This window comes from Salvelinus fontinalis, chromosome 18 (assembly GCF_029448725.1).
Source record: "Salvelinus fontinalis isolate EN_2023a chromosome 18, ASM2944872v1, whole genome shotgun sequence".
NCBI classification, from domain to species: Eukaryota; Metazoa; Chordata; class Actinopteri; order Salmoniformes; family Salmonidae; genus Salvelinus; species Salvelinus fontinalis.
Genome location: NC_074682.1, coordinates 55832110 through 55848320, shown reverse-complemented (window position 1 = coordinate 55848320; position 16211 = coordinate 55832110). Strand labels below are relative to the sequence as shown.

The following is a 16211-nucleotide window of genomic DNA, read 5'->3' as shown; positions in this document are numbered from 1 at the left end:
TAATCTGAAGAAGTGGTGCTGTGTAGACTACTGTAATTTGAAGACGTGGTGGTGTGTAGACTACTGTAATTTGAAGACGTGGTGGTGTGTAGACTACTGTAATATGAAGAAGTGGTGGTGTGTAGACTACTGTAATATGAAGATGTGGTGGTGTGTAGACTACTGTAATTTGAAGACGTGGTGGTGTGTAGACTACTGTAATTTGAAGACGTGGTGCTGTGTAGACTACTGCAATTTGAAGATGTGATGGTGTGTAGACTACTGGTGTGTAGACTACTGTACCAGACTGTTGGTGTGTTTACTGCAGCTCTGTATAGGACAGACTGTTGGTGTGTTTACTGCAGCTCTGTATAGGACAGACTGCTGGTTTGTTTACTGCAGCCCTGTATAGGACAGACTGTTGGTGTGTTTACTGCAGCTCTGTATAGGACAGACTGTTGGTGTGTTTACTGCAGCCCTGTATAGGACAGACTGTTGGTGTGTTCACTATTCAGCCCTGTATAGGACAGACTGTTGGTGTGTTTACTGCAGCTCTGTATAGGACAGACTGCTGGTGTGTTCACTATTCAGCTCTGTATAGGACAGACTGTTGGTGTGTTTACTGCAGCTCTGTATAGGACAGACTGTTGGTGTGTTTACTGCAGCTCTGTATAGGACAGACTGTTGGTGTGTTTACTGCAGCTCTGTATAGGACAGACTGTTGGTGTGTTTACTGCAGCTCTGTATAGGACAGACTGTTGGTGTGTTTACTGCAGCTCTGTATAGGACAGACTGTTGGTGTGTTTACTGCAGCTCTGTGATCCTAGCTGCCAGAGGCTACATAGTAATAATGCTACAACAGGAAACAGAAGCAGCACAAACCTGGAAGACTCACACACACACACACACACACACACACACACACACACACACACACACACACACACACACACACACACACACACACACACACACACACACACACACACACACACACACACACACACACACACACACACACACACACACACACACACACACACACACACTCTCTCTATCAGGGCGTTCCAGCTCTATTCTTATCCCTGTCTGAGGCAGAGACCTGCGCTATCAGGGCGTACCAGCTCAGTTCATAACCCTGTCCTGAGGCAGAGACCTGCACAGGCTTTACCAGGTAGTTCACACTCCTGTCCTGAGGTTGTACGCTGATTCAATATACAGCTGAAGGAGTTCTCTGCTGCATGGGGATAGACGAGATTAAGAGCAACAAACAACGCTTGGGTTTTAGGTTTTAGGGATTCTAGCAATAAAGAGAACAGAAGAACTAAACCTCCTGGTGCAGACAGACAGGCAGGCAGGCATACAGGCAGGCAGGCATACAGGCATACAGCCATGCAGATAGTTAGACAGGCATACAGGCATACAGCCATGCAGATAGTTAGACAGGCAGACAGACAGACAGGCAGGCAGACAGGCAGGCAGACAGACAGACAGGCAGACAGACAGACAGACAGGCAGACAGACAGACAGACAGACAGGCAGACAGGCAGACAGGCAGACAGACAGACAGACAGACAGACAGACAGACAGACAGACAGACAGACAGACAGACAGACGGAGACGGAGACGGAGACGGAGACGGAGACGGAGAGATAGATGGATAGATGGATAGATGGATAGATGGATAGATGGATAGATGGATAGATGGATAGATGGATAGATGGATAGATGGATAGATGGATAGATGGATAGATGGATAGATGGATAGATGGATAGATAGATAGATAGATAGATAGATAGATAGATACTGTAGATCTCATCTTGCTCTGGATTTATTTGACCAACCATTTGGCTAAAGAGTCTTTACCATGCTGACTTTATATAACCAACCGTTTGACTTTAAACCCTTCACCACGGGGTGGACTTGGTGTGGAAAGACAAGAGACAAACACATGTTAACATTGTGACACACATTGAGCCTTTCCTCTTGCCAATGACTCTCTATTTTTCCTTCAGCTTGACTCTTCGGCCTATTATGACCAACACCATGTTTGTGATGTCATTCCCGATACAGGAAGTGCAGGGACTTCTGTGACATTCAACAAGAACGGAGATGCACCGGGACGTTACGACCTGTTCCAGTACCAGATGGACAACAACAGCTCTCCGGGGTACAAGAACATTGGACAGTGGATGGAAACACTACAGCTCAACGTGAGTACTATATGTATTGTCTCTGATAGATGGTATACATGGAAACGCTACAGCTCAACGTGAGTACTATATGTATTGTAGCCTATGGTGTGTGTGTGTGTGTGTGTGTGCGTGTGCACGTATGAGTGTGCATGTGTGTGTGTGTAATTGGGGTGATATGAACCCCACGCCTAACCATAATGATGAGCTAATCCTTGTGATGCAAGGATAACGTTTCGTTTTAGAAGCCTTAGACAAGGCTACGAGTGTGTGTGTGTGTGTGTGTGTGTGTGTGTGTGTGTGTGTGTGTGTGTGTGTGTGTGTGTGTGTGTGTGTGTGTGTGTGAGCATTTTCGTGCATTCATCTGCGGTTACATACATTATCTGCTTGTGTTCATGTGAGTATACCTGAACCACAGTAAACCCATAGATTTTAAAGACTCCTGCTTTCTAAGAGGACATCGACACGTGAACGTTACAGACTGTGTTGTCTCTCTGTTAGTGGATAGATGGTATACATGTGAACGTTACAGACTGTGTGGTCTCTCTGTTAGTGGATAGATGGTATACATGTGAACGTTACAGACTGTGTGGTCTCTCTGTTAGTGGATAGATGGTATACATGTGAACGTTACAGACTGTGTGGTCTCTCTGTTAGTGGATAGATGGTATACATGTGAACGTTACAGACTGTGTGGTCTCTCTGTTAGTGGATAGATGGTATACATGTGAACGTTACAGACCGTGTGGTCTCTCTGTTAGTGGATAGATGGTATACATGTGAACGTTACAGACCGTGTGGTCTCTCTGTTAGTGGATAGATGGTATACATGTGAACGTTACAGACCGTGTGGTCTCTCTGTTAGTGGATAGATGGTATACATGTGAACGTTACAGACTGTGTGGTCTCTCTGTTAGTGGATAGATGGTATACATGTGAACGTTACAGACTGTGTGGTCTCTCTGTTAGTGGATAGATGGTATACATGTGAACGTTACAGACCGTGTGGTCTCTCTGTTAGTGGATAGATGGTATACATGTGAACGTTACAGACTGTGTGGTCTCTCTGTTAGTGGATAGATGGTATACATGTGAACGTTACAGACTGTGTGGTCTCTCTGTTAGTGGATAGATGGTATACATGTGAACGTTACAGACTGTGTGGTCTCGCTGTTAGTGGATAGATGGTATACATGTGAACGTTACAGACTGTGTGGTCTCTCTGTTAGTGGATAGATGGTATACATGTGAACGTTACAGACTGTGTGGTCTCTCTGTTAGTGGATAGATGGTATACATGTGAACGTTACAGACTGTGTGGTCTCTCTGTTAGTGGATAGATGGTATACATGTGAACGTTACAGACTGTGTGGTCTCTCTGTTAGTGGATAGATGGTATACACGTGAACGTGACAGACTGTGTGGTCTCTCTGTTAGTGGGTAGACGGTATACATCTGTAATGATTGTCGTCGTAGCAGGTGAAACAGCCTTAATAGTCAACACCAGTCATGAATTCATTAACTACAGCACTCATCTGCCTCTAATCCTAATCCATTAACTACAGCACTCATCTGCCTCTAATCCTAATTCATTAACTACAGCACCCATCTGCCTCTAATCCTAATTCATTAACTACAGCACTCATCTGCCTCTAATCCTAATTCATTAACTACAGCACCCATCTGCCTCCAATCCTAATTCATTAACCACATCACCCACCTGCCTCTAATCCTAATTCATTAACTACAGCACTCATCTGCCTCTAATCCTAATTCATTAACTACAGCACCCATCTGCCTCTAATCCTAATTCATTAACTACAGCATCCATCTGCCTCTAATCCTAATCCATTAACCACATCACCCACCTGCCTCTAATCCTAATCCATTAACCACAACACCCACCTGCCTCGGCTCCTGTTTCTCATTCAGAACCATTGCTGTTTCCCTGTCCCCTTTTGTGGAGCACTGTTGTTGAGCAGGACCAATAGGGCATAGTGTACCAGTGTGCTATTTGTGATATAGCCCATATCTCTTCTCTTGTCTGTGCTGCTTCCCAACAGCAGTAAATGATTCACCTCCACTCTCCACAAGACAGATGTATCATATTCCAGCCTTAAAATGGGTTCATCACACCGTCCTCTGTTTGTTATTGAAGCCGTGCTCTCGCGCCACTATGGGCATGGCTCTGGTCTACGTGGTTCCCTATTCCCTATGTAGTGCACTACTTTTCACCAGGCCTCATCGCCCTGCACTATAAAGATAATAAGTTACCATTTGGTACGAAACCTATGACGAGTCTGCAGATTAAGCCCGTTTGCCGTATCGGCTCAGGCTTGTTTGGCCCAGGTAATAATAGCGAGAGACAATTAGAATTCATGTCTTTGAGTGTATCGCTTCTTTGAAGAGAGACAGTAACCTTTTGATTGAACTTTACATTACGCATTCATGTATAGGAGACAAATCACGCCTCAGGGGAGATGCCCTCGTTATAACTGTATAATGTAGCGACGTTAACCCGACACCTAGTGACCTCATCAAGAGATTCGGACCTGTTGGTGTAGCGGTTAAAAGGTGTTGGTTTGACTGTCAATAGACACGGGTTTGGATCCACGTTGGGGCTACACGCGACTTCGATATATAAATGACTGCATCGCTAGCGCCTAGCCTAGTGCTGACTGTTTTCTCACAGGTGTGTCCCAAAATGGCACCCTATTTAGTGCACTACTTTTGACCAAAGCCCTATGCGCCCTGGTCAAAAGTAGTGCATTACATAGGGGATAGGGTGCTATTTTGGGATGCAGGGAAACATCTTACAGACTGGTTGGTTTCCTCAGGACAACCCTTCTGCCTTAGTGGGATGGGAAAACATGTACGCTGTGGAAATGTTGTATGCAAATAGATCTATGTAGATTATACATGACACGTTGATCATTTTGTTCTCCTATTTGTTCATGTATGTATTGATTATCTAAATACACACAGGATTTGTACGTTAAGTCGCTTGGTATTATAATGTTAACACGGCCTACAGATGTCACATCGGGGTTAGTTTGCGAGTCAGTATTGGTATTATTTACAAGAATTTCGCTACACTCGCATTAACATCTGCTAACCATGTGTATGTGACAAATATAATTTGATTTGATTTGATATTAATGTACACAGATCTTTAACTGTGGGGTATCTGGAAAGTCTTGATTTCGATAATAAATGGTTTATAGATGTTCAACAACATTGTCGTCTCAGTGTCTCGAATAACAATCAGAAACCATACAAATTTATTATTTGTTTTCCAAAATGAAATTAGCCCCCAGTTTTCATGAATGATTTCTCCTTCTCGTGACATCTACTATAATCCTCTCAGTCGGAGGCCGTATTAGCCTTCATTTTCAACATTATTGTTAAGATTAATTCCCACTTTACATTTATGTTCCCCATACCAACACATGTATTATAGCCCCAGCAGTGGATTCCTTGCCTTTCTCTTCCCCAATCGATTCGACATGCTTTGTGGAATTCCATGTCTACGGCTTAGTTCATCATCATGTCCAGAAACTCAGGAGGGGGGTGGGGGGGGGGGGGGGGGGGGGGGGGGCGACGACTCTGTGGCTGAGTCACAAATGGCATGTAGCCTAATGGTTAGATCGTTGAGACGGTAACCCAAACGTTGCTGGATCGAATCTGTAGCTCTGCCCCTGAGCAAGGCAGTTAACCCCGTGTTAACCCCGTGTTCCCCGTGCACTGAAGATGTGGATGTTGATTAAGGCAGCCCCCCTCCCCCCCCCCCGCACCTCTCTGATTCAGAGGGGTTGGGTTAAATGTTGAAGACACATTTCAGTTGATGGCATTCAGTTGTACAGCTGACTAGATATCCCCGTTTTGACCAGATCCCCATGGTGCACAAAATAGGAAATAGGCAGCGATTTAGAACCGACCATGTCTCTGTTATGATAAAGCCTCTCTCCCCGGTCTCCCCCGGACACGACGGCTGAGTCACAGATGAATCCAGCTCAGACTCCAAAGATTGCCCCTCAGCTCCCCATGAAAATGTCATATCCAGTGTGGGGGAATAGGCTGGAGGGCTCAATGAATGAAAGACTGGTACAGGGGGTGTTTGGGATTATGTGACTGCCATATAAAGACGAGTAAAGACACAAAGTCAAATGAAGTCACTTTAGTTGGTCCTTTTGAGCTACTTTCTATCAGGGCTGGATGTCTACTGGATGTCGAGGTAGGGTTCTACTGCATGCCTACTGGATGTCTACTGGATGTTGAGGTAGGGTTCTACTGCACGTCTACTGGATATCGAAGTAGGGTTCTACTGGATGCCGAGGTAGGGTTCTACTGCATGTCTACTGGATGTCGAGGTAGGGTTCTACTGCATGTCTACTGGATGTCGAGGCAGGGTTCTACTGCATGTCTACTGGATGCCGAGGTAGGGTTCTACTGCATGTCTACTGGATGTCGAGGTAGGGTTCACTGGATGTCTACTGGATGTCGAGGTAGGGTTCTACTGCATGTCTATTTGATGACGTGTTAGGGTTCTACTGGATTTCGAGGTAGGGTTCTACTGGGTGTTGAGGTAGGGTTCTACTGCATGTCTACTCGATGTCGAGGTATGGTTCTACTGCATGTCTACTGGATGTCGAGGTAGGGTTCTACTGGATGTCGAGGTAGGGTTCTACTGGATGTCGAGGTAGGGTTCTACTGGATGTCGAGGTAGGGTTCTACTGGATGTCTAGGTAGGGTTCTACTGGATGTCTAGGTAGGGTTCGACTGGATGCCAAGGTAGGGTTCTACTGGATGTCTACTGGATGCCGATGTGGGGTTCTACTGCATGTCTACTGGATGTCGAGGTAGGGTTCTACTGCATGTCTACTGGATGTCGAGGTAGGGTTCTACTAGATGTCTACTGTATGTCGAGGTAAGGTTCTACTGGATGTTGAGGTAGGGTTCTACTGGATGTCGAGGTCGGGTTCTACTGGATGTCTCCTGGTTGTCGAGGTAGGGTTCTACAGGATGTCTACTGGAAATCGAGGTAGGGTTCTACTGGATGTCTACTGGATGTCGAAGTAGAGTTCTACTGCATGTCTACTGGATGTCGAGGTAGGGTTCTACTGGATGTCGAGGTAGGGTTCTACTGCATGTCTACTGGATGTCGAGGTAGGGTTCTACTGCATGTCTACTGGATGTCGTGTTATGGTTCTACTGGATGTCGAAGTAGGTTTCTACATGATGTCGAGGTAGGGTTCTGCCGGATGTCGTGTTAGGGTTCTACTGGATGTCTACTGGATGTCGAGGTAGGGTTCTGCTGGACGTCGTGTTAGGGTTCTACTGGATGTCGCGGTAGGGTTCTACTGGATGTCTACTGGGTGTCGAGGTAGGGTTCTACTGGATGTCTACTGGATGTCGAGGTAGAGTTCTACTGGATGTCTACTGGATGTCGAGGTAGGGTTCTGCTGGATATCTTCTGGATGTCGTGTTAGGGGTCTACTGCAGAGTTAACTGTTGGAGATCATTTTACATACTGAAAAACTCATTATTATCTCAACTGTTGCTGTATCCGTTTTGAATGCACACTTACAAGCAATCTACAGAGAGAGAGAGAGAGAGAGAGAGAATGTCTGTGAGAGCAAAAAAGAGAAGTAGTGAGTGAGAAAGAGAGCTAGAGAAAGGAGAAAGTGAGTGAAAGACAAAAACATTGAGAGAGCTCTTTTCTCTCTGTGATCATTCAACAGTGAAGTAGCTATATCTCCATTCCTCTGCTTTGTGTGGTTGGTTGTGATGGAAACAGTGAAACTCTTCAAAAATGCATGAATGCAGTGGTTTAGATGCATGATTACAGGCCTCATCAGTAAAACCAGTGAATGTGTTCCAAATGGCACCCTATTCCCTATAAAGGACCCACAGGGTTCCGGTCAAAAGTAGTGCACTTTAGAGGGAATAGGGTGCCATTTGGTACACGGTCTCAGCGGCAGCAGGTTGAAACAGAGATGGAAGCAGTTACCGTAATGCAGTTCAGTTCTTAATGTTTCATGCAGATCCAGCCATTAATAATGAATGGAAGTTACACAATCTTCTTTTTCCTGGGCTTAAATTAGCATTTTCTTCAAAATGTGTTTTGGAGCTTTTAAGAAATGATGGCTGCCTAACATCTCTCTGGTTTAAATATGCACTGGCTTACAACTACAAGTTACTCACACAATGTGTTTTTTTGTTCTTTTTTGGAGCAACTCTCAGCAAATCTAACCCAATGCTCTGCCAAGCAATGATACAATGTTCTCTTCAAAATTGATTTATAACTTGATGATCACTGATGCTTCTATCCCTCTTCAGATCTCTTCCGACCAGTCTGTCATGTTTAAAGAAGCTAAAGAGAAATGATCACCTCTGTTGCTTATTAAACAGTACTGATATTTTACCTTGATCTCACCAATGGGGATTCGTACATAACAAGTCTTCAGATTCAAGTTCAGTCCCAAATGGTACCCTATTCCCTATGCAGTACACTACTTTTGACCAGGGCCCATGGGACTCTGGTCTAAAGTAGTGCACTATGTAGGGAATAGGGTGTGATTTGGGATGTAAACTCCGATGAGTGATGATTAGTCTGATGGGGGTTTGTTAAAGGGCAGAGGAGACCCTTGGGACACAGAGCCTCTGAGTAAAGCAGCAAGTTAGAAACATAAATATACTGTCTTTACCTACAGTAGGGCTGTTTACTGTTCTGGTGTTGGTGTGGTCTGGTGTTGGTCTGGTCTGGTGTTGGTCTGGTGTTGGTCTGGTCTGGTCTGATGTTGGTCTGGTCTGGTCTGATGTTGGTCTGGTCTGGTCTGGTCTGATGTTGGTCTGGTCTGGTCTGATGTTGGTCTGGTCTGATGTTGGTCTGGTTTGGTGTTGGTCTGGTCTGGTCTGGTGTTGGTCTGGTCTGGTCTGATGTTGGTCTGGTATAGTCTTGTGTTGGTCTGGTCTGGTCTGGTCTGATGTTGGTCTGGTTTGGTGTTGGTCTGGTCTGGTCTGGTGTTGGTCTGGTCTGGTCTGATGTTGGTCTGGTATAGTCTGGTGTTGGTTTGGTCAGGTGTTGGTCTGGTGTTGGTCTGGTGTTGGTCTGGTGTTGGTCTGATATTGGTCTGGTCTAGTCTGTTGTTGGTCTGGTCTGGTCTGGTGTTGGTCTGGTCTGGGGTTGGTCTGTTCTGGTCTGGTGTTGCTCTGGTCTGGTGTTGGTCTGGTCTGGTGTTGGTCTGATATTGGTCTGGTCTAGTCTGTTGTTGGTCTGGTCTTGGTCTGGTCTGTTGTTGGTCTGGTCTGGTGTTGGTCTGGTCTGGTGTTGGTCTGGTCTGGTCTGGTGTTGGTCTGGTCTGTTGTTGGTCTGGTCTGGTGTTGGTCTGGTCTGGTGTTGGTCTGGTCTGGTGTTGGTCTGGTCTGGTCCGTAGGTAAACACCTGGCACAATCTATCTATTTTACCTGTCTGTGTCACTTCTCTTTTCATTCAGTTGAAAGCTTTGAGCGCAACTCCCGTAGTTTGGTCGCTCTCAGAAACCTTTCACCTTACCATTCCACACATTCTTGCATACTTTGTGGTAGACAATAAGAGTTGTTTGTTCGAGAATTGTTTGGTAACACTTTCAGAAATATTTCCCCCCTTTTGCTGTTGTCATGTTGTGTTGTGTTGTTTACATCACAGCTAGCCTCAGGAACTGAACATAGTTAGATCACTTATTTTGGCTTGGCTGTTGTGTATTTTTTTATCCCTTGATAAAAAAAAACATGATATGCGATTAGCCAGTAATTTGGCTTTCAGTCGAAATTCATTCAACTTCTAAATGCAACTGAACAATGGGTGTTTAATTTCTCACCTGTTGAGAAAAACACCTTTAATTTCATACTTTTCATTCTCGTCTTGGAATGTGGTCTACCTGTGGTCTTTTGCCTTTGTGTTTTCAAAAACAGAATAATTAAACCGCTGGAGTTTCAAAGAGAAGTTTGGGAGGAAAATAACTTCAGGCTATGCATATTGAGTAACCAACTCAGTTGCCTTGTGGTTATGTCTGCACTAAGATTGCAAGGATGGGAGTTTGATTCCTGGCTGAGGCGAGTTTGATTCCTGGCTGAGTCATACCAAAGACTGTAAAAATGGGATCTGATGCGTCTCTGCAGCATTACAGAGATTGTGGATATGACTCTGTGATGGAGTAGCATCCTATCCAGAGCTTGTACTTGTACGTCATGCTACAGAAACAGGAAATATGCTCCTTTGAGCCATTCCAGCTTGCAACAAGCTTAGATTGAGTACATATGCATGCATCATGTCCCACAGACCTAATACTCAAAGCAGGATTCTCTATAACACAATGTACTCCTCCACCAATGTAATCGCCTATCCTATCATCTGAGATCTACAGAAGAAGTTTGGGAAGAGGAACTAGTGGTCGTTCCGTCAGCAGATTCCGCTGGACCTCCTCTTCCTCCTGATTTGAATTCATTAATTTCACATCTCACGACGAAGTGCAGGCGCACACAACAGAAGACGAAAAGAAATCCCCATTTTATATTAGTGATAGTTTACCACGGTCTACTTAACACGGTGTCCGCTTGTTTAAATACAGGAGTAACGGAAGAACAAGGAAGAACCCCAACAAATATGTATCCTGTTCCGTATCCATAGCAACGGGGTTGGTTTATAATCTCATTAGGTTTTCCTCTGTGGTGTCTTTTATGATGTGCGCTAGAATAACACTCACCATAGGTTACAAACATTCAAAAGTACCTACACACACCATACGTACTATATCAGTCAACCCCTAACAGTAATGCTAATAATTTATTACATTTATCAAGAGCTTTTCTTTAAACAAGAATAATCTCCAAGTGCATGAAATAAAAGATAAAGTAGAAATAAAATCGTTTTTAAATTTAAAAAGAAAAAGTATGTGAGGAAGGTACCGGATTGAGATGAGTCTTGAGGCCTGCTCTAAAAAGCTCCATCGGTCTGAACAGCCCTGAGATTGTCAGGAAGGGAGTTCCAAATGCATGCTTTGTGGGATGTAAAGACACGGTCACCCCATTGTACAGAGCCTGGTCCTGGAAGTTATACCACTCGGTACACTCACCATGGTTCCAAGTTCACTCCTAAAGTAGCTAGTCTGAACACACTACGGCTCGTCGAGGATGAAGAACTTCTAAGGAAAACTAAGGCCGCCTACCACAGTAACCACAAGTCCCACAACAGAGACCCACTGGCAAAGGTAAAAGAAAATATACACAATATTTTTTTTCAGCAACAAGAAGCGGGTTTGAATACAAGGGGTAGTGCATCTTGTCCAAGTGTATCACCTTCTAACAATAAACCTGAACCTCATGAGAAAAGTTCCAACCAGTCCGGAGTTCTAACCTGAGACCTGAACACCAATAATCATTATGGAAAAAATATAAGCTCAAAGCTACTTCCTTCCTTATAATACATTACCCCTTTACCTTCTAGCACGTGTATTTTCTTACGAGCAATGATTTCACTGATGACTGATTTTTGTGGAGGTCTGTACTTGTTTTAATAAGTGGTTGTCTGACCTATACCTTAGTTAAATACAGTAACTGTAAGTCAGTCTGACCTATACTGTAACGGCGGTCCTCCTCCTCTTCATCTTCGGAAGAGGAGGAGTATTGAGGGAACCAAGGCGCAGCGTAGTGAAATGACATTTTATTAACGAAAAAACACGAACTTGAATAAACTAACAAAAATAACAAACGGTGTAGACAAACCTATACGACGAACTCACATAAAACAAGAAGAACGCACGAATAGGACATTTAGACTACACAAACCGAACAAACCGTACACAGTCCTGTATGGTGCAAACAATTACACAGACACTGGAAGACAATCACCCACAACGAACACTGTGACAACGCCTACCTAAATATAACTCCTAATTAGAGGAACGCCAAACACCTGCCTCTAATTAAGAGCCATACCAGGCAACCCAAAACGAACACAGAAACAGAAAACATAGAATGCCCACCCAACCTCACGTCCTGACCAACTAACATACATAACAAACTAACATAAATAGGTCAGGAACGTGACATATACCTTAGTTAAATACAGTAACTGTAAGTTACTCTGACCTATACCTTAGTTAAATACAGTAACTGTACGTTACTCTGACCTATACCTTAGTTAAATACAGTAACTGTAAGTCAGTCTGACCTATACCATAGTTAAATACAGTACTGTAAGTCACTATGACCTATACCTTAGTTAAATACAGTAACTGTAAGTCACTCTGACCTATACCTTAGTTAAATACAGTACTGTAAGTCACTATGACCTATACCTTAGTTAAATACAGTACTGTAAGTCAGTCTGACCTATACCTTAGTTAAATACAGTGACTGTAAGTCACTCTGACCTATACCTTAGTTAAATACAGTACTGTAAGTCACTCTGACCTATACCTTAGTTAAATACAGTACTGTAAGTCACTATGACCTATACCTTAGTTAAATACAGTAACTGTAAGTCAGTCTGACCTATACCTTAGTTAAATACAGTGACTGTAAGTCACTCTGACCTATACCTTAGTCAAATGCAGTAACTGTAAGTTACTCTGACCTATACCTTAGTTAAATACAGTAACTGTAAGTCACTCTGACCTATACCTTAGTTAAATACAGTAACTGTAAGTCAGTCTGACCTATACCTTAGTTACATTCAGTGACTGTAAGTTGTGCGGAATAAGACCTATGCTAAATATAATTTAAATGTCAGAACATTACAACATGAAGCCCATTGCACTAAAATGTACAGACAGTACGAGCAGAAAGTTGATTTACATGTAAATGTGTTTGTTGGCGTAATCTTGGCTGTGAGAGAGAGAGAGGGAAAGAGAGAGCGTGAGAGAGAGAGAGCATGAGAGAGAGAGAGACCGAGAGAGAGGGAAGGAGAGAGCGAGAGAGAGGAGAGAGGAAGAGAGAGAGATAGAGAGAGAGAGAGGAAGAGCGAGAGAGAGAGGAAGAGAGAGAGGAAGAGATAGAGAGAGATAGAGAGAGGGGGGGAGAGAAAGAGAGAGAGAGGAAGAGAGGAAGAGAGAGAGAGGAAAAGAGCGAGAGAGAGAGATATATGGAAAAAATAGTGGTGCCCTAAAGTTGTGATAAGTCTAGTCATTCTGGACACAGGCCAACAACGGTTAATTCTAAATTACACTGTAGTGCCTACAAATATGGTGACATTGATAAAGTAGTCAAATTTTTAGTAGCAAACAACTTTGCCAGCATTATCATGTCGTCAAATTTACTTTAGACAGATGAAAATGTTGTCATTAGCTAGCAAAGTTTGTCAAAATACGATAGCAATGTTAACAATAGCTAGCTAAAACTGGTGGCCTCCCCTCAATCTTAGCTAACTAGCCTACGTTATACTGCATCTAAAGTAAACTTGGCGACATCAAAATGTTGACAAAATGTCCTGATATTCATTGGCTTCCTTTTGAGTGGCATTGTATTTCCAAGCCACTGTAATGCACTTTCAATTACACCTTCATCAGCACTCACTGATGAGTAGATGTGTAGAATGCTCAGTTTGGAATCAGTACTTAACAAACGTTCCAAACAATATTGTGATAAAACATGAAACCCATGAATACCTTAGTTAAATACAGTGACTCTAAGTCAGTCTGACTTATACCTTAGTTAAATACAGTGACTGTAACTTAGTTAAATGCAGTGACTGTAACTTAGTTAAATGCAGTGACTGTAAGTCTCTCTGACTTATACCTTAGTTAAATACAGTGACTCTAAGTCTCTCTGACTTATATCTTAGTTAAATACAGTGACTGTAAGTCACTCTGACTTATACCTCAGTTAAATACAGTACTGTAAGTCACTCTGACTTATACCTTAGTTAAATACAGTACTGTAAGTCACTCTGACTTATACCTTAGTTAAATACAGTACTGTAAGTCACTCTGACGTATTCATGGACTGCAGCTATGTTATTCGGTCATGTCATACCATTGTTATGAGCATTCTCATCTCGGGTTGGCCGCCACATTGATGTCTGAAATCGAGTCTAGCTCGGTAGTCGCAATGGCTCACCTCAACTCTGACGAAAAAAATAAGATACCTAAACTGGGGAGGCAGGTAGCCTAGTGGTTGGAGTGTTGGGAAAGGTTGCTGGATTGAATCCCCGAGCTGACAAGCTAAAGAAAAATCTGTCATTCTGCCCCTGAACAAGGTAGCTAACCCACTGTTCCCCAGTAGGCAGTCATTGTAAATAAGAATGTGTTTGTAACTGACATGCCTAGATAAATATAATAATTTTACTTGGGTAATGTGACTCTTATAGTGTTCCCGCCAACTTGTTTAAGCTACTTGTCTGTAGTTAGGGAAATCTTTCTATCCTATAAATGTTTACAGTATTTGTTTGTGTATACGTTAGACCTAGATATAATTATCAGGAAATGTCACATTTTGGCAGTCATGTAGGGTAGAGGGTAGAGCACCGTAAGGTCCGTAATACAGACCGTTTTTCAACAGAGTCAAAGTGACAAGTGACGCTAGCTAAGTGAGAGGTTTCATTGTTTCGGGTAAATCATTGACAAATCCTGAGTGTGACCCCGACACATTCTTGGCTTACTGTACAACAGGCTGGGACCATGCTGGTGGCACACTGTACATGCAAGGCTGTCCTTGGAAAGGCATGTTCCCACGCTGCTGCCTTGATGTGTGCAGTAGTGACAGGCCATGTGAGTGGGGCCAGCCAAGAGAAGGTGCAGTGTACTGAACTCAGCAGGATGCCCTTTGGAAGAAAGAGAACCTGCATCTTCTCTCCCATCCAACTCTACCCTTCAAACCATCAGATAAGGAACTCCACTCGCCTGCACCACTGCCAAGCCTTTAACAGAGCAAAATGCTTCAGTGGGATTTGTCCAAGCTGTTGCTGGAGAACGCCGAGAGATTCAATCAGCTCCGTTTAACAGGAGAACAGGTATGAGGAATACATAGGACAGGAATAGTTTTGAGGAATACATAGGACAGGAATAGGTATGAGGAATACATAGGACAGGAATAGGTATGAGGAATACACAGGACCGGAATAGGTATGAGGAATACACAGGACAGGAATAGGTATGAGGAATACACAGGACAGGAATAGGTATGAGGAATACACAGGGCAGGAATAGGTATGTGGAATATACAGGACAGGAATAGGTATGAGGAATACACAGGACAGGAATAGGTATGAGGAATACACAGGACAGGAATAGGTATGAGGAATACACAGGACAGGAATAGGTATGAGGAATACACAGGACAGGAATAGGTATGAGGAATACACAGGACCGGAATAGGTATGAAAAATACACAGGACAGGAATAGGTATGAGGAATACATAGGACAGGAATAGGTATGAGGAATACACAGGACAGGAATAGGTATGAGGAATACACAGGACAGGAATAGGTATGTGGAATACATAGGGCAGGAATAGGTATGAGGAATACATAGGACAGGAATAGGTATGTGGAATATATAGGTATGTGGAATACACAGCTATGTGGAATACATAGGACAGGAATAGGTATGTGGAATACATAGGACAGGAATAGGTATGTGGAATACACAGGACAGGAATAGGTATGTGGAATACATAGGACAGGAATAGGTATGAGGAATACACAGGACAGGAATAGGTATGTGGAATACACAGGACAGGAATAGGTATGTGGAATACACAGGACATGAATAGGTATGAGGAATACACAGGACAGGAATAGGTATGTGGAATACACAGGACAGGAATAGGTATGTGGAATACATAGGACAGGAATAGTCAATTCTAAAAGATGCACACTGTGTTTCCTCCAAACACAAATACATTTTAATCAACGTTTTTATACAACGTTAAACCCATTGCAAGGTTGTATTCTGAGTTCACTATCTTTTAAAGAATCCTTGCATGTCTTGCTTCCCAGTGTTTGATGATAGAGGAGGAGACTAGGAATCAGGCAAAGAGTAGGGTGTGACTTGACCAATTG

General features: G+C 43.4%; 1 protein-coding gene across 1 annotated transcript in view; it reads left to right on the top strand.

Moving 5' to 3' along the window:
- Positions 1-16211, top strand: part of LOC129815774 (metabotropic glutamate receptor 7) — a 313714-nt gene that overhangs the window by 295458 nt on the left and 2045 nt on the right. Inside the window, exons 7-8 of the mRNA XM_055869885.1 lie at positions 2054-2193; positions 14820-15160. Of these exons, the coding sequence (XP_055725860.1) occupies positions 2054-2193; positions 14820-15149 (470 nt within the window). The 3' untranslated portion in view covers positions 15150-15160. The remainder of the gene's footprint in view (positions 1-2053; positions 2194-14819; positions 15161-16211) is intronic.